This window comes from Dipodomys merriami, unplaced genomic scaffold (assembly GCF_024711535.1).
Source record: "Dipodomys merriami isolate MVZ:Mamm:240054 unplaced genomic scaffold, mDipMer1.0.p SCAF_78, whole genome shotgun sequence".
In the NCBI taxonomy this organism is placed as follows: domain Eukaryota; kingdom Metazoa; phylum Chordata; class Mammalia; order Rodentia; family Heteromyidae; genus Dipodomys; species Dipodomys merriami.
In genome coordinates, this window is record NW_027206379.1 from 1,265,618 (window position 1) to 1,283,540 (window position 17,923).

General features: G+C 49.6%; 2 protein-coding genes across 3 annotated transcripts; one reads left to right on the plus strand and one right to left on the minus strand.

The window, feature by feature from the left end:
• Positions 1-412: 412 nt before the first annotated feature.
• LOC138818810 (coiled-coil domain-containing protein 87-like) lies at positions 413-3,238 on the minus strand. Its single transcript, XM_070009953.1, has one exon. It carries the CDS (start codon positions 3,236-3,238, stop codon positions 653-655), a length of 2,586 nt encoding a protein of 861 aa, XP_069866054.1. The 3' UTR covers positions 413-652.
• A 144-nt stretch (positions 3,239-3,382) lies between these two features.
• LOC138818776 (copper chaperone for superoxide dismutase) lies at positions 3,383-17,385 on the plus strand. 2 transcript variants are annotated; one of them, XM_070009877.1, is made up of 8 exons: positions 3,383-3,519; positions 3,848-3,920; positions 8,292-8,429; positions 9,086-9,263; positions 10,236-10,296; positions 16,725-16,802; positions 16,874-16,977; positions 17,070-17,385. In XM_070009877.1, exons 1-8 carry the CDS (start codon positions 3,481-3,483, stop codon positions 17,221-17,223), a joined length of 825 nt encoding a protein of 274 aa, XP_069865978.1. In that variant the 5' UTR covers positions 3,383-3,480; the 3' UTR covers positions 17,224-17,385. The 2 variants fall into 2 exon arrangements, with proteins under 2 accessions (XP_069865978.1, XP_069865979.1); XM_070009878.1 differs by lacking the exon at positions 3,848-3,920 and having other exon boundaries at positions 3,441-3,519.
• The last annotated feature ends 538 nt before the right edge of the window (positions 17,386-17,923 follow it).

Consider the following 17,923-nt stretch of genomic DNA (forward strand, 5'->3'; position numbering starts at 1 on the left):
CCCTTTCCCCAGAGGGCTTATTTACTGACAGATTTGAAGGGTTATCCCAGCTTTACCACACTCTGAAGATGCCTGGCACTGGTGGCTTACTCTTAGAATCCTAGCTACTCAGGAAGCTGAGATGTGAGGGTCAAAGGCAGCACAGGCAGGAAAGCTGATGAGATTCCAAGTAACCACCAAAAAGCTGGAAGTGAAACTGTGGCTCAAGTAGTATAGCACAAGCCTTAAGTGAAAAAAGTTAAAGGACAGTCCCCAGGCCCTGAGTTCAAGCCCCAGGACCAGAAAGAAACTAAGGCTAGAGGGCTGGGGGGGGTTGGTAATGGTTCAAAAGGTAGAACAATTGCCCATCAAGTATAAGGCAAGGTTCAAACCTTGCCAAAATAAATAAACTGACTTGTTCAAGGTCACGGTTTACTTCTGTATGAACTTCTACATTACAATAAACACCAAAGGACAGCCTCCATTCATTTGAAAGGACATTTGGGTTGTATTAGACAAGGTTGTTGACATAAATAGAGATATTGGGCTTGGGATTTTGGGGGGGGCTGAGGGGGAATTTTACTGTCAAAACAAAGACTTAATCTCAACCCCTTGTAGTGCATGTGCCTCAGCCGTGCACTCCCAGACAGATCTAGCCATACTTCTGAAACCATCAGAAATCTGGAAAAGCTCTTGAGTATTTGGGGTTAGGGGAAGAATCTGAGGTGTTTGGCCTGGAAGTGGGCAGGTTAGGTAGCAGAGTATTCTTAGGAGCTATTGAAGACAGGTTGCTGTGCTCATTGAACAGGGATGAGTGGTGGGGAGTCTTCTGGGTCTGGATCAGGTGGCGAATCCGTCGCTGCTGTTGGAGCCAGTAAAGCATCTCCACTTTGTCCTGTTTCATCTTGTCTAGGTAGCGTCGCCCCTTGAAGGTCAGAGGCTCCCCAAAGATGACCTCAATCTCCTGCAGGAGGGAAACCAAAGGAGCCTCTATTAAATTGAGTTCTCTGTGGAGATGGCTGCGAAGCTGATTCTCTTCCAGGAGGCCACTAAAACCCGAGTCAGTCTTTTCGAAGAAGCGGTTTGGGTCAGAGGCTTGCCGCTCAAACCACTCCAGTCTCGCTAGCAACAGCTCCCGCATCTGAATGGGCTTCAGGGCCCGCTCCCAGGCCTTCAGCAAAACTGGCAGCTGTTGCAGACGAGCATTGGAGCTGTACTTGATGATCATGTCCAGCCGGGCCTTTTCAGGGACCTCATATAGAGACCACAGCCGTTCCAGACGATTCTGCAGGCTCAAGACAGAGACTTTACTGGTTCCTTGACTATGCTTCAGCACTGTGTGCCAATCCCACACTCCTGGCACAAAGTCTGGCTCTTCATCTTCTAGCAAGGGAGGAGGATGGGGAATCTCGAGGGACTCTTTGACCTGGGGCTGTACCACCACAGGAACATCTTCCTCATACATATTGAAAATGACATGAAGGTAATCTGTTTCCTGGCTGTTGAGGTACTGGAAGTAGTTGTCTACAGATACAAAGCCTTTCTTGATTGCATCTAAGTTTTTCATTGTGTAGGCTTGTATGAGAGAAGGTATTGCCTCAGAATTGGTGAGGTGAGAATTGGTTTTCCCAGAATAAAGTCCAGTCAAATCAGGGTTGATAATCCGATTTTTTTTTTCTTTGCGTAAAGCAGCTGAGATGAGGGAGCTTGACCAGTCTTTATCAGCTGCAGGCTCAACCAGGGGTCCTTGGTCAAAGCGGAAGTGGTCAGTAGAAACACGACTCATTAATTCTGCGTAGATCTCCTTGGTGTTACCACCGATGAAGTGATCAACATCCATTTCTTCAATGATTTTAGACTCTAGTTCACCAGTCAGATGATTGTACAGGACTCCAGCCCCCTGGACATGGAAAGAGTCCAAAAAGTATCTATCAGAGATCCTCATAGTAGCTGTTTGGACCACCATCTGATTTTTTAGCTTCAAAGTAATGGTCGTTGGCTGTGGTTGCAGTGGGGGGCGTTTAGGGGTCTGGAGGTCCCACTGTCCAGAGGCTTCTTCCTCTTGGAGGTTCTTCAATGTTCTCTGCAGCTCCTCCAGGTGCGCCCCTGTAGGTAGTCTGTGAGTCACGACTCCCAAGAGCGGAGGCAGTCCAGACTCTAGTACTGAGTGGTGAGTGCACTCCCAGGTCATCTTCTTTACTCTCTGCTTCAGATCCTCAGCCCCACAGCCTTCAGCCGGCTGTTTGCTTTTTGCAGCCAAGACCAGCGGGGTTAAAGGGCGAGTGGGGGATGGAGGAAGGCCCAACTCATCTGCCAGCTTCCAACCCTCACGAAGAGAGGGCATGGACTGGCCTCTCTGTAGCTGGGAGTAGACAGGAGGATGGAGGGAGATGGAAGAGGTACTGGTGGGAGTCCTGGAATGGCTAGGCAGTGGTATCTTTTGGACTCCTTTTATCTGTTTTAGAGAGGACAGCCATTGCAGAGGACTTTTCCACTTAAATGTGAGGAGATTCTTCAGTTCCTTCACTGGGTCGGGTGGGGGTTCACGCAGAAACTCTGGTGGGCGGCTGAGTTGGACGAGGTAGCTCAGGTTGAGACGAGAGCAAGGCACTTTGGCGAAGCCGGTACTGTGAGGCCAGGGGATGGGGCAGAGCTTGAAAGACCCAGAGGGACAGACGGGATGCAGCTTGGCCAAGACTTCACGGGTCGGCTGGAGGTTTAACAGGGCCAAGAAATCCTTCAGCACGCACTTGTAGACGGCGGGACTAGTGAGGAAGATCGTGCAGTCCCTGGCCAGGCTGGCAACCAGCCGGGCCAGAGTGGCTGACTCGGTGAAGACCCCTTTGTATTTGGGCATGGTCACCAGCAGGTGCAGATAGCGCAGGAAGAGCTGCTCACTGCAGAGCAGCACGTAGGACTCCAGCCGCTTCCGCAGCTTCACGTAATTCCTGTAGCTGAGACCCGGTTCGGGGGGAGGTTCCCGCCAGCTGCATTTGAGCTCGTCCAGGATAACCTCGGTGAGACGGCGTCGGTCCCTGCGGGACACCTCGGCCGCCAACCCGCTGCCGGCCAGCAGTTCGGACACCTGGCTGCAAAGCTGCGCCGCTTGCAGGTTGGCGATCGAAAAAGTCTGCACTGTCTCCTCCTCCTGGCGGCGCTCAGACTCTGGGGGCTCCTCCTCCTTTGAGAAGAGCGACAGCGGATTCAGTAATTGATGATAAAACTGCTGAAACTCAGGCTCTGGCTCCTCGGGCTCCATCTTGGCTAAGGCGAGGCCCGCGCGAGCACCCGGCCGAGGACGCCAAACAGTTACTAAGGCAACCAGACTCGATGGCTCCAGTGCGCCTGCGCGACCCATACTTCCGGCCAGGGCCAGATGGACGCATGCGCCAACAGGCGGGACGGCGGGTGGTTCCGAGGTTCCGCCCGTGCGCGACACCGCGCTTGGTCGGCGGCTGGACGCCGAGCTGGGGAGCTGTGCGGCGGGTGCCTCGGTCCGGGATGGCTTCGGACTCAGGGGACCGCGAGTCCCAATGCACGGTGAGAGTGGAGGCTCCGAGTCGGAAGCTCGAGCCCAGCCCCTGGGTGGTCGGTATCCTGGGAAGGAGCAGACTCCCGGGGCAGGGCCTGCGACCCGGGAATGAAATTGGCGCTCGGCCGCCAGGCCCCGGTCATGAGCCGAGGGGTGGGGTGAGACCGCGGGGCCTGGAAGGATCGGAAGATACGGGAAGGGTTTGACCGGGGACCGGGTGCGGCATCTATGCTATGCGCAGAATTTGGCGTAAACTTGGGGAGGGTGGTGAAGCAGTAGCTAGGATTGCGGGAAACGTCCCCAGCTCTCACCTGGGGGTCCCGGTCGCCCTCGCAGCTGGAGTTCGCCGTGCAGATGACCTGTCAGAGCTGCGTGGACGCGGTGCAAAAGTCCTTGAAAGGGGTGACAGGTAAGAGCCAGGACTATGCGTTCTTCCGGTTATCTGGAAGATTCTGGGAAGGATCAGATCAGTCCAGCTCAAGTCCCATTTTACAGATGAGAAACTGGTAGAGAGTGAAAGGAGTGTTTTTAGAGTCACACCAAAGACATGGAGGGAAAACTGTAGAGTGTTGGTCTCAAGCTTGCCTTGTCAGAACTCTCGACTGAGTTTTTTTTTCCCTTTTTCCTCATCCCCCACCACTCTCTCTGCCTACCCTGTGGCTTGAACTCAGGGCCTGGGTGCTGTCCTTGAGCTTCTTTTGCTCAAGGATAGAACTCTACAACAGCTCCACTTGTGGCTTTTTGGTGGTTAATTGGAGATATGAGTCACACAGACTTCCTGCGCAGGTTGGCTTTGAACCTTGAATTCTCAGATCTCAGCCTCCTGAGTAGCTAGGATTACAGGTGTAAGCCACTAGTGCCTAGCTAAGAGTGGATATTCTGACCAAAGATTTACCCAAATGTTAGGCCCTTCTCTTAAGTTAAAAACAGTCTTGCTGGGAGAGCAGACAGTGGACTGTTTTTGTGGGACATAGGATAATTTTCAGCCTTTAGCAGGTTTCTTAGGCAAAAGACTTCTGATGACTTTATTTTCCCATCTGGGTAACTGGAACCAGCTTGTCTTTCTCATGGCCAGGCAGGGGAGTTGAAGTTTTCAGACTCTAGAGGCAGAGAGTTGCTTGGATCCTTGGGAAAATGACTTTGCTCTTCTTTCAGGGGTAAGTAGGAGGAGCTTCCAGACCAAGGATTGACCCTTTGATCCCTTAGCACCCTCCCTCTAGTTTCTGTGGCCTCTTTCTTTTCCTCCCTGGGACCTGACCTAACCAAACATTTCAAGGTTTATCAGCCAAATAGACCTGCTGCCTTAGTAGAAAACTAGTCTTCTGGTTCCAGCTCAGGTCAGGACTTCAGGAAGGGCATAGTGACAAGGAGATTCCTACCTCAGGCCTGCCTGCTTCTGGAGCAGACAATTAGATCCTCTTGGGAGACCTCGGGATCTGTGAACCCATCTAAGCCAAAACTTAGCTATCAGACCTCTACACTAATCCTGCACCTCTCTTTTCCCTACCTTGTATAAAGGCTCCATTTATGAGTTCCCTGTTCTGTTGCCCTTCTGGTAGCTTTTTCACATAAAAGCCATAGTGGCTTTTTAAAATCATAACTCATATAATGTGGCATGAAAAGGATGTGATGCTTTTTCAAAGGAGTGTGAAAATCATTCCATACGCTTTGTATACAGTGGTGACTGCAGAGTTTCAAGGGCAATAGGGACTTCATAAACTCCTCTTTTGACACATCAACTTTGAGCTTGACTTTGGGGACCACTCAAGAGCTGTACTGACGGAGCTGGCAGCCTACAGAGTGAAGCAAAGGATTAAAATATGTGTTCAGGGCTGGGAATGTGGCCTAGTGGTAGAGTGCTTCCCTAGTATGCATGAAGTCCTGGGTTTGATTTCTGTCAGTACCACATAAACAAAAAAAGTTAGCTGGGCACCGGTGGCTCACACCTATAATCCTAGCTACTCAGGAAGCTGAGATCTGAGGATCATGGTTCAAAGCCAGCCTGGGCAGGAAAGTCCATGGGACTCTTCAGTTAACCACCAGAAAACCGGAAGTGGTGCTGTGGCTAGCCTTGAGCAAAAGTAGCTCAGGAACGGTGTGCAGGCCCTGAGGTCAAGCCCCAGGACTGGCAAAAAAAATAGAATATGTGGAATGAGCCAGTCCAACTGAGCTTAGAGGCTATGAGCTCTTTGTGTAGTGAACAGAATGTATGGATTAAGTTCTTATTCTCTGGAGCTAGGCCATTTGGACTTTTATCTTCACAACTTCATACAATGGGATTTTTGTTGTTGTTGTTTGTGTTTTGGTGCTAGTACTGGGGCTTGTACTCGGGGTCTTGCCCTCTTCCCCTCTCCATTGGTTTCACTTAAGGCTTGAGCGACACCTCCACTTCTGGCTTTTGGTTGGTTAATTGAGATCAGTGTCTTTCGGACTTTTCTGCCTGGCCTAGCTTTGAACTGCAATCCTCAGATATTAGTATCCTTGAGTAGCGAGGAGACTACAGGCAGGAGAGCCACTAGCACCCCTCTACAATGTGACTTTGAGCAAATTTCTTTTTTTTTTTTTTTGTCGGTCGTGGGGCTTGAACTCTGGGCCTGGGCGCTGTCCCTCAGCTCTTCAGCTCAAGGCGAGCGCTCTACCACTTGAGCTACAGCGCCACTTCCGGTTTTCTGGTGGTTTATTGGAGATAGGAGTCTCACGGTCTCTCCTGCCCGGGCTGGCTTTGAACTGCGATCCTCAGATCTCAGCCTCCTGAGTAGCTAGGATTACAGGCGTGAGCCACCAGCGCCCGGCTTTTGAGCAAATTTCTTAACTACTCTGCCTCAATAACCTCATCTGTAAAATTGTAATAATATCATTAAACTCAAAAGATTACTTTTAGGGCTGGGAAGTTGGCTCAGTGGTAAAGTTCCTGCCTCACATGCATGAGGCTCTGGGTTCAATTCTTCAGCACCACATAAGCAGAAAAAAGCCGGAAATGGTGCTGTGGCTCAAGTGTTAGGGTGCCAGCTGAAGAGCTGAGGAACAGGGCCCAGGCCTAGAGTTCAGCCCCCATGACCGGGTTGGGGGGGAGGGGAGATTACTATTAGCATCAAATGATGCAATAAAGAAAAAACATCAAGGAGGAACTAGCCCACAGCATATGCTCAGCTGGTGGCTGTCGCCTCCCTACTCTATTTATTTATTTATTTTTTAAGTTTTATTTTTATTTTTTATTTTTTGGTTCAGTCGTGGGGCCTGAACTCTGGGTCTGGGTGCTGTCCCTCAGCTCTTCAGCTCAAGGCTAGCGCTCTACAACTTGAGCAACAGCGCCACTTCCAGCTTTTTTCTTTTTGCTTATGTGGTGCTGAGGAATTGAACCCAGGGCCTCATGCATGCAAGACAAGCACTCTACCACTGAGCTACCTTCCCAGCCCTATTTTTATTTTTTTATTTTAAGTTTTTTGCTGGGCCTGGGGCCTGGGTGCTGTCCCAGAGTCTCTTTTTGCTCAAGGCTAGTGCTCTACCATTTGAGCCACAGTGCCACTTCTGGCTCTTTCTGAGTAGTTTACTGGAGATAAAAAGCTCATACACTTTCCTGCCCAGGCTGGCTTTAAACCCTAATCCTCAGATCTCAGCCTCCTGAGTAGTTAAAATTACAGGTGTGAGCTACGGTGCCTGGCTCCTCCTACTTTAGAATGTTTATAACAGGGCTGGGAAGGTGGCTCAGTGGTAGAGTGCTTGCCTTGCATACCTGAGGCCCTGGGTTCGATTCCTCAGCACCACATAAGCAAAAAGAAAAAAGCCAGAAGTGGCGCTGTGGCTCAAGTGGTAGAGCGCTAACCTTGAGCTGAAGAGCTGAGGGACAGTACCCAGGCCCAGAGTTCAGGCCCCACGATCGGACCCAAGAAAAAAAAGTTTATAACAGTTTTATAAAAATATAATCCTCAGGGCTGGGAAGGTGGGTCAGTGGTAGAGCACTTGCCTTGCATGCATGAGGCCCTGGGTTTGATTCCTCAGCACCACATAAACAGAAAAAAAAAAGCCAGAAGTGGCGCTATGGCTCAAGTGGTAGAGCGCTAGCCTTGTGCTGAATTGCTGAGGGATAGCGCCCAGGCCCAGAGTTCAGACCCATGACCAGACCCAAAAGAAAAAAAAAATAATTCTCAGCCCAGCACTGGTGGATCGTACCTGGTGGATCTTAACTACTTGGGAAGCTGAGATTTGAGGATCACGATTCAAAGCCAGCTTGGGCAGAGAAATCCTTGAGACTCTTTATTTTCAATTAACTACCAACAACAAAAAAGCTGGATGTGGAACTGTGGCTCAAGTAGTAGAGTACCAGCTTTGAGTGAAAAAGCTAAGGAACAGTGCTTAGGCCTTGAGTTCAAGCCCCAGTACTAGCACAAAAAAAAACTTTAAAAGTCATAAACAAGGGTCTGGGAAGGTGGCTCAGTGGTAGAGTGCTTGCCTTGCATGCATGAGGCCCTGGGTTCGATTCCTCAGCACCACATAAGCAAAAAAGAAAAAAGCCAGAAGTGGTGCTGTGGTTCAAGTGGTAGAGTGCTAGCCTTGAGCTGAAGAGCTGAGGGACAGCGCCCAGGCCCAGAGTTCAGGCCCCATGACTGGAACCCCCCCCCCAAAAAAAAAGTCATAAACAATATCTGGTATGTAATAAGGACTCAAGGTCACAGGTCATAGGAAGCTTGGTAGAGATAGGTCTGGAGAATTGCTCTCTCTCTTGCTGCCAACACAGGATGCCAGTCCGCTGCTGCCTCTTCCCTTCTCTCTTACTCACCAGGTGTCCAGAGTGTGGAGGTGCAGTTGGAGAAACAGATGGTCTTGGTGCAGACCACTCTCACCAGCCAGGAGGTGCAGGCACTCCTGGAAGCCACTGGGCGGCAGGCGGTTCTCAAGGGCATGGGCAGCAGTCGTTTAGGTGAGTAAGCACATGGACTAGTTCTCCCAAAGAAGGTAGCCTAAGCTGGTGCCAGTGGCTCAGACCTGTAATCCTAGCTACTCAGGAGGCTGAGATCTGAGGATTGAGATTCAAAGCTAGCCCGGGCAGTAAAGACAGAAGTGGAATTGTTACTACAGTACTAGAGCACTAACCTTGAGCAAAGAAAGCTCAGGGACAGAACCAGCACAGGAACACGTGTGCGCGTGCGTGTGCGCGCACGCGGGGGCGCGCGCTCGCGCGCACACACACACACACGGGGCTGGGAAGGTGGCTCAGTGGTAGAGTGCTTGCCTTGCATGCATGAGGCCCTGGGTTCGATTCCTCAGCACCACATAAGCAAAAAGAAAAAAGCCGGAAGTGGTGATGTGGCTCAAGTGGTAAAGCGCTAGCCTTGAGCTGAAGAGCTGAGGGACAGCGCCCAGGCCCAGAGTTCAGGCCCCACGACCGGACCCAAAAGAAACACACACACACACACACCTAAAACTGATACAAATATAACCATAGGCTCCTTGGGCTCTGTGTTGGATGGCTTTGGGGAAGGTGGGAAAGCTCTGTGAAACTTTCCCTGTCCTTCCTTAGCTGAAGGGGTGGGGTTAGGTGGGATGGCAAGCAACCGAATATCTTATACCTTACAGAGAATCTGGGGGCAGCAGTGGCCATCCTGGGGGGATCTGGCTCTGTGCAGGGGGTGGTACGCTTCCTCCAGCTTACCCCTGATCACTGCCTCATCGAGGGAACGATCGATGGCCTGGAACCTGGGCTACATGGACTCCATGTCCATCAATATGGAGACCTCACAAAGGACTGCAACAGGTAGGTCATCTGTAATGTCTCTCATATTGTCCTCAGCCTATACATGTTTACCCTATGTCCTTACAAGTTCCCCAGGGGGGCATCCGTAACCTGCCCAGGTTACAGATGAGGAAACTCAGGCCCAAAGAGGTCAGTGACTTACAAAAGGCTCCAGAGGATATCAAAGGTAGAGTTAGGATTTGAATCAAGATCTGAGGTAGAAACCAAGAGCCAGTGGTGCACATCTGTAATCCTTGCTACTCAGGAGTCTGAGCTCTTGAGTATCACTGTTTGAAGCTAGTCCTGGCAGGAAAGTCTAGGAATAGACTCTTATTTCCAATTAACCATCAAAAAGGCACAAGAGAGCTGGGCGCCAGTGGCTTATGCTTGTAATCCTAGCTACTCAGGAGGCTGAGATCTGAGGATCACCATTCAAAGTCCATGAGACTCTTATCTCTAATAAACCACTAGAAAACTGGAAGTGGCGTTGGCTAAAGCAGTAGAGCGCTAGCCTTAAGCTGAAGAGTGCAGGGACAGCATCCAAGCCCAGAATTCAAGCCCCATGACCGACAGAAAGAAAGGCATAAGAGGAGTTGTGGCTCAAGTAGTAGAGAACCATCCTTGAGTGAAAAAGCGGAAGGGAGTGCCTAGGTCCTGAGTTCAAGCTCAAGTACCAGCATACACATACAAAGAAAACATCTGAGGCAGAGACATGAAGGGAAAAGCATCTATCATAGTGTTCTCTTTGGTAAAATTATTTACTCCTCTTTGTCTATCCTGGACAATAAACAGAGTGCAGAATTCACATGTGATTCTTCTTGGTGCCCTTTTCCCAAAGCCTGACCCAGAGTCGTAGGCCTGATTGGTGAATAAAGGTACACATAACTCAATACATGCAGGAATGAAATACAAATACATGTATGTAGAGGAAGAAGGTGGACTTCCTGCCTGTGAGCTGTTGTTTGGCTGCACACTGTCGCCTTTCCTCCTTAGCTGTGGGGAGCACTATAATCCTGATGGAACGTCTCATGGGGGTCCCCAGGACTCTGACCGGGTAAGTGTCAGTTGGGTCTGGGTTTGGGCCTGGTCTGAGAAGCAGGCAGGACTCTCTGGGCCTTGGTTGCTTTGTGGTTGGTGCTTTTTTCTTGGTCTTTTCCTCTCACTTGATTGTTTGGCTTAGGAACATTTACAGCTGCTTTCTGTGATCAAGGCTGTGGGGATACAGTGCAATGTAGCCCCAGTGTGTGTGTGTGTGTGTGTGTGTGTGTGTGTGTGTGTGTGTGTGTGTGTGTGTGTGTGTGTGTGTGTGTGTGTGTGTGTGTGTGTGTGTGTGTGTGTGTGTGTGTGTGTGTGTGTGTGTGTGTGTGTGTTGTGGAATGAGAGCCCTGGCAGGAATCCTGGGGATACAGTGCAATACAGCCCCAGTGTGTGTGTGTGTGTGTGATTTACAGCTGCTTTCTGTGATCAAGGCTGTGGGGATACAGTGCAATACAGCCCGTGTGTGTGTGTGTGTGTGTGTGTGTATACAGTGCAGTACAGCCCGCGTGTGTGTGTGTGTGTGAGTGTGTGTGTGAGTGTGTGTGATGAGAGCCCTGGCAGGAATCCTGGGAGCCCAGAGTGAACATTAGGGCAGAGGCAGTGGGAGAACATGGGAGTTGAAGGTTTCCCTACAAAAGCCATCCTGACATCACCACCAGGTCCTGGAATTCCATTTTTCCCCATGGCCAGTTTTGCTTCTACATTGTTATTTGAAGCAAATCAAGACTTCATTTCATATTATTAGGATAGACTATCTTAATGATAGAGTCTGTTGCCTAGGCTGGTCTCAAACTTCTAGGCTTAAGTGATTCTCCTGCTTTAGTTTCCCAAATAAGTTGGTGCTACAGGCAAGTGCTTTGTTTCCTGGTGGAACTAGATTTATTTTTGTTTTATTTATTTATATTTTTTGTCCCAGGTACTGGGCCTCATGCTCTCTATTGGCTGGTGTTATACCATTTGAGCTATGCTTCCAGTTACTAGCTTTATTTTGTATTAGAAACTTTATGTTACTACAAAGAATTTAAAAAAAAATCACTGTATCTAGCCAAAAGAGGAGTATTATAGAAATAAATCAGAGACTAAGTCAATGTCAGGATCCAGCTGGCAATTTGAAATCTTTTGACACAGAGTCAGTGGTACACATTGACCATCTGTAATCTGAAAATCCAAAATCTAAATATTCCAAAATCTCTATGGGTATTGAAGGCTCAGGGCTATAATTCTAGGTACTCAAGTGGCTAAGATCTGAAAATTTCAGTTCAAAGCCAGCCTGGGCAGGTTAAAAAACAAAACAAAAAAAACTAGGTGCTAGTGGGTCATGCTTGTAATCCTAGCTACTCAGGAGGCTGAGATCTGAAGATCACGGTTCAAAGCTAGCCTGGGCAGGAAAGTTCATGAAACTTTTTTTTTTTGGGGGGGTGGGGTCCGGTCGTGGGTCTGAACTCTGGGCCTGGGCCCTGTCCCTCAGCTCTTCAGCTCAAGGCTAGCGCTCTACCACTTGAGCCACAGCACCACTTCAGCTTTTTTTTTGCTTTTTGCTTATGTGGTTCTGAGGAATCGAACCCAGGGCCTCAGGCATGCAAGGCAAGCCCTCTACCACTGAGCCACCTTCCCAGCCCCTCATAAAACTCTTATCTCCAATAAACCACTAGAAAACCAGCAGTGGTGCTGTAGCTCAAGTGGTAGAGCTCTCACCTTGAGCTGAATAGCTGAGGGACAGCACTCAGGCCCAGAATTCAAACCCTATGACCGACCAAAAAAAAAAAAAGCCAAAAGTGGAGCTATGGCTCAAGGGGTTGAATGCCACCCTTGAGCGGAAAAGCTAAGGGATAACACCTAGACCCTGAGTTCAAGCCCCAGTTTCAGCCCCCAAACCAAATATTCCAGAGTCTGAAATTTAAGTTTATTTAAGAGTTTGTATTTTCAAATTAAGGAGATTAATTGGTAAGGTTTTGCAAATATTCACATAATCCCCCTCCCACCCCCACCCTCTCACCCCTACCAAAATGCTGATATCCAACACTGTGTATTTCACATAAAGGTTATTCTACCTGAATGTGTGTCTTGATTCATGGAATGGACTTTTTGGAATTTTTTTTTGGGGGGGGGGTTGGTGTGGGGATTGAACTCAGGGCCTTTGTGCTGTCTCTGAGCCTCTGAGCTCAAGGCTAGTGTTCTCCCACTTGAGCCACACTGCCATTTCCGGCTTTGGAGTGGTTAATTGGAGATAAGAGTTTCAGAGGGACTTTTCTGCCCGGGCTGGCTTTGAACCATCATCCTCAGATAACCTCCTAAGTAGCTAGTATTACAGGCGTGAGCCACCAGCACCTGTTTTCTTTTTGGATTTTTTGACAGTTCTGTTCCATGTCTATTAGCTAAGACTTCTTTTTCCTAGCCAGGGGTGGGTGTGCATGCCTGTAATCTTAGCACTTGGGAGACTGAGGCAGGAGGATGGTGATTTTTTGGGGGATGGGGGTTGGTGGTGGGGCTGAGATAAGATTCTCATGGACTTTTGTGCCCGGGCTGACTTTGAACCTCGATCCTCAGATCTCAGCCTCCTGAGTAGCTAGGATTCTAGGGGTGAGCCACTGGCACCCAGCTAAGGATGGTTATTTTTGAGGCAAGTCTGGGCTGTGACTGTCACAAAACAGAACAAAACAAACAGAAAAGTTCTTTCTCCCTGCCCTTGGAAGCTGGAAAGAAGTTTCTGTCTGATCTATTGCATAAAGCCATGCTATGTTCAGTGCATTATTGATCAAATGTTACAGTGTAAAACAAGAAACATGTACTGTCTCATAGGTAGGGCCCTGGGTGCCTCTGGCTCAGTGTCTCAAGGGTTGCCGTCATTTTAGGGCTGCACACAGAGAGGATCTGCTTCCAGCTCGCTCATGTTGCTCTTGGCAGGTCTCAGGTCCTCCCTGGCCTTTGGCCAGAAATTGACATTTTTGTCACATGTCCTATCAAGGCAACTGGCTTTCAAGAGCGCGTGAGTGAGAGAGCAATAGGACACGGTGTCTAAGACTGAAGCATACTTTTGCTGCACCCTGATCTAGGAGATAACAGTCCAGCCTACCCCCAAGAGAGTAAATCACAAGAAGAGCCATTCACAGGTTCTTTGCCTTAGCCCTAACAGATGAGGGGGAGGAGCTGGGCAGGTGGAGAGGGTAAGGGTACTGGGTGTCTTGGGTCACCTGTATTTTTACCCTGAGGCCTACTTGAGGCAGGGAATTAGAAAAGACAAACAAGAGCCAGGGCACTGGTGGGTTGGTTGTACCTATAATCCTAGTTACTCAGGAGGTGGAAGCCAGCCTGGGCAGGAAAATCTATGAGTGTGTGTGTGTGTGTGTGTGTGTGTGTGTGTGTGTGTGTGTAAAATCCATGGTGTGTGTTCCATGAGGGTGTGTGTGTGTGTGTGTGTAAAATCCATGAGGGTGTGTGTGTGTGTAAAATCCATGAGGGGGTGTGTGTGTGTGTGTGTAAAATCCATAAGGTGTGTGTGTGTGTTCCATGAGGGTGTGTGTGTGGAAAATCCATGGTGTGTGTTCCATGAGGGTGTGTATGTGTGTGTGTTCCATGAGGGTGTGTGTGTGGAAAATCCATGAGGGAGGGTGTGTGTGTGTGTGTGTGTGTGTGTGTGTGTGTAAAATCCATGAGGGTGTGTGTGTGTGTAAAATCCATAAGGTGTGTGTGTGTGTGTGTGTGTTCCATGAGGGGGTGTGTGGAAAATCCATGAGGGAGGGTGTGTGTGTGTGTGTGTGTGTGTGTGTGTGTGTAAAATCCATGAGGGTGTGTGTGTGGCAGGAAAATCCATGAGGTGTGTGTGTGTGTGTGTGTGTGTGTGTGTGTGTGTGTGTAAAATCCATGGTGTGTGTTCCATGAGGGTGTGTGTGTGTGTGTGTGTAAAATCCATGAGGGTGTGTGTGTGTGTAAAATCCATGAGGGTGTGTGTGTGTGTGTGTAAAATCCATAAGGTGTGTGTGTGTGTTCCATGAGGGTGTGTGTGTGGAAAATCCATGGTGTGTGTTCCATGAGGGTGTGTATGTGTGTGTGTTCCATGAGGGTGTGTGTGTGGAAAATCCATGAGGGAGGGTGTGTGTGTGTGTGTGTGTGTGTGTGTGTGTGTAAAATCCATGAGGGTGTGTGTGTGTGTAAAATCCATAAGGTGTGTGTGTGTGTGTGTGTGTTCCATGAGGGGGTGTGTGGAAAATCCATGAGGGAGGGTGTGTGTGTGTGTGTGTGTGTGTGTGTGTGTGTGTGTGTAAAATCCATGAGGGTGTGTGTGTGGCAGGAAAATCCATGAGGTGTGTGTGTGTGTGTGTGTGTGTGTGTGTGTGTGTGTGTGTGTGTGTGTGTGTGTGTGTGTGTGATTCCTGGGTCTTGAACTCAGGGCCTGGGCACTGTCTCTGAGCTGCTTTTGCTCTGTCTCTGAGCTTCTTTTGCTCAAGACTAGCACTCTACCACTTGACCCACAGCACCACTTTCAGCTTTTTCTGTGTATGTGGTACTGAGGAATCGAACCCAGGGCTTTATGTCTGCTAGGCAAGCACTCTACCACTAAGCCATCCTCCCAGCCTCCATGAGATTTTTATTTCCAATCAGTCACCAAAAAGCCAGAAGTGGAGTTGTGGTGCAAGTGGTAGGATACCAGTCTTCAGTGAAAAAGCTAAGGGAGAGTTCAGGCCCCAGTACCCAGTACTGGCACAAAATAACAGAAAAGCAAGTGAAACAGACTCAGCAACAGAGCACACAGTTAGCATGCATGAAACTGTCAGGTTCAATCTTGAGTGGCAAAGGAAATAAAATGGCCCAGAGTTGACAGCTGTATTGCATCCAAGCCTTTCATATAGGAGGAAGAAATAAACAAGAATGGAGTAGTCAATGCTGCCGAGCCCCAGAACCACTCCTCAGGGCTGTCACCTCCCTGGCTTTGATATCATTATAGTCTCTAACACCTGACAAAAATAGTGCCAGGTGGCTGGAGACATGGCTCAAGTGGCAGAGCACCTTATAAGCAAGCATGAGGCTCTAAGTTCAAATTTCAGTTAATACCAGAAAAATAATTAAATGTGCCAGGTGCCAGTGGCAGATATTTATCTGGGCAACAAGGTAAAACTCTCGTCACACTCAGCCTCACCACACACTGTAAGCTTTGTTGTTGAGCAAGCAAGGCCATGTGAACCAGCTCACACAAGTTCAGGCACCTGCTGCTGGCCCATGTGTCAGATTGGGACAATTTATTTACACAGGTAGAGGGTGTGTGTGTGTGTGTGTGTGTGTGTGTGTGTGTGTGTGTGTGTGTGTGTGTGTGTGTGTGTGTGTGTGTGTGTGTGTGTGTGTGTGTGTGTGTGTGTGTGTGTGTGTGTGTGTGTGTGTGTGCGCGTGCGTGTGTGTGTGTGTGCGCGCGTGCGTGCTGGGGCTTGACCTCAGGGACTTGGTACGTTTGCTTAGCTTTTTTGCTCAAGGTTGGTGCTCTACTACTTGAGCTATGCTTCCACTTCTGGCTTGTTGCAGGTTCATTGGACATAAGAGTCTCATACATTTTTTTTCCAGGCTGACATTAAACTGCAATCCTCAAATCTCAGCCTTCTTTTTTTTTTTGGGGGGGGGTCTGGTTGTGGGGCCTGAACTCTGGGCCTGGGCGCTGTCCCTCAGCTCTTCAGCTCAAGGCTAGTGCTCTACCACTTGAGCCACAGCGCCACTTCTGGCCTTTGTCTTTTTGCTTATGTGGTGCTGAGGAATCGAACCCAGGGCCTCAGGCATGCAAGGCAAGAGCTCTACCACTGAGTCACCTGCCCGGTCCCACTTCTGACTCCAGTTAGCAAGTTCCTGCTTCTTTTCCATGCCTGGCTTTCCAGCCTTCTGTTGGGTCTGGGAGCCCTTGGAAGTCATCCAATCCCCACTAGGTGTAAGTTGGCCACATTGGGCTACTCTGAGCCAGCACGGTTCCTGACACCCAGCCCTAAGAAACACAGGGAAGACCCCAAGGGGCAAAGGCCCACCTTGCCGGCCTTCTCCCTTGGAGGCAATCTAAAAGTCACACCATATCTACTGAGCACCTCCTGCCAGATACTCTGCCAGGCATTGTGGGAGTACATATAGTCCCACCTTCAAGGGCATCAGATATGGAACAAATGTGACCAGCCACCCTTTGAGCTGGTGAGTTTTCCGATGAGAGGACTGGTGAGCCACAAAACCCTACACTTGACCAAGCACTGGTAACTCATGCCTATAATCCTAGCTACTCAGAAGGCTGAGATTTGAGGGCTGGGATTAATGTCTAGTTTTCTTTCTTGAGTCCTGCACTGTCCATGATCCTACTTGACTGTTCCCATGGGAGGAAATGGGTAGTTTTCTTTGTTTATGTTTTTAAGAGAAATGGAAAGAGGAATCAGATAGCAGCTAGATCCCCACGTGAGCCTTCTTCCCCATGGGATCTCATTCTAGCACCGTGGGGACCTGGGCAATGTCCACGCTGATGCTGATGGCCGAGCCATCTTCCGGCTAGAGGATGAGCAGCTGAAGGTGAGGTGGAAAGATGGTGGGGAACCCTTCCTAACAGGACAGGGAGGCTGAGGTGTTGTCCTCCTTCAAAGGTGTGGGACGTGATTGGCCGGAGCCTTGTTATTGATGAGGGAGAAGATGACCTGGGCCGAGGTGGCCATCCCTTATCTAAGGTCACGGGGAATTCTGGGGAGAGGTGAGTAGTGCCATTTCCACGAGGAGGCGGAGGTCTGCCAGTGGTGCCCATGGAGCCCAGCATGTTCCTGCTTCCCATACCTCCTTCCGCAGGTTGGCTTGTGGCATCATCGCACGCTCTGCTGGCCTGTTCCAGAACCCCAAGCAAATCTGCTCCTGTGATGGCCTCACTATCTGGGAGGAGCGAGGCCGGCCCATTGCTGGCGAGGGCCGGAAGGACTCAGCCCAGCCTGCTGCCCACCTCTGAGTAGGGCTTGGAGTTCTATTGTGTCCTCCCTACCAAGCATCTTCCACCTGCAGAGGTAGCAAAGGGGCCATGCTAGTGCAGGCCTAGGAGCAATAGGTACTGGGTATGTAGGGGTTACTTGGATGCATCTTTAGCAAATTAAACTTTTATTTTCACATGGAACTTTGTTTTGCCTGTGTCTGTTCTTCGATGGGATCAGTGAATGTAGCCTCTTTGCATCTGTCTTCCATATCCATGGCCACCCCTTCCTTCACTGAGATTCAAGTCCACATGTCCTGAGGATTCGTCATCTTTTTTGTGTGGCTCCCCTCTTCCCTCAAGATGGCTAATCGTAGCCAAATAGACACTTGACCCATGCTGGACAGTTCCCTTAAGAAATGCTGATGGAAGCCAGGTGCTGGTGTCTCATGCCTGTAATCCTAGCTACTCAGGAGGCTGAGTTCTGAGGATCGCGGTTCAAAGCCAGCCCAGGCAGGAAAGTCCGGGAAACTCTTTTCTCCAATAAACCACCAGAAAACCGGAAGTGGCACTGTAGCCCAAGTGATAAGAGTGCTAGCCTTGAGCTGAAGAGCTGAGGGACAGCACTCAGGCCCAGAGTTCAGGGCCCACGACCAACAACAACAACAACAAAAAAGAAAGAAATGCTGATGGAGCCAGGTGCCAGTAGCTCACCCTGTAATCCTAGCTACTCAGGAGGCTG

What these genes read in the sequence shown, in the direction of transcription:
- LOC138818810 (XM_070009953.1), bottom strand. Translation starts at nt 3,238, where the DNA reads ATGGAGCCCGAGGAGCCAGAGCCTGAGTTTCAGCAGTTTTATCATCAA.
- LOC138818776 (XM_070009877.1), top strand. Translation starts at nt 3,481, where the DNA reads ATGGCTTCGGACTCAGGGGACCGCGAGTCCCAATGCACG. An exon ending in CTCACAAAGGACTGCAACAG is followed by an intron (nt 9,264 to 10,235) that starts GTAGGTCATCTG and finishes TTTCCTCCTTAG; the next exon opens with CTGTGGGGAGCACTATAATC. An exon ending in ACGGGGAATTCTGGGGAGAG is followed by an intron (nt 16,978 to 17,069) that starts GTGAGTAGTGCC and finishes CTCCTTCCGCAG; the next exon opens with GTTGGCTTGTGGCATCATCG.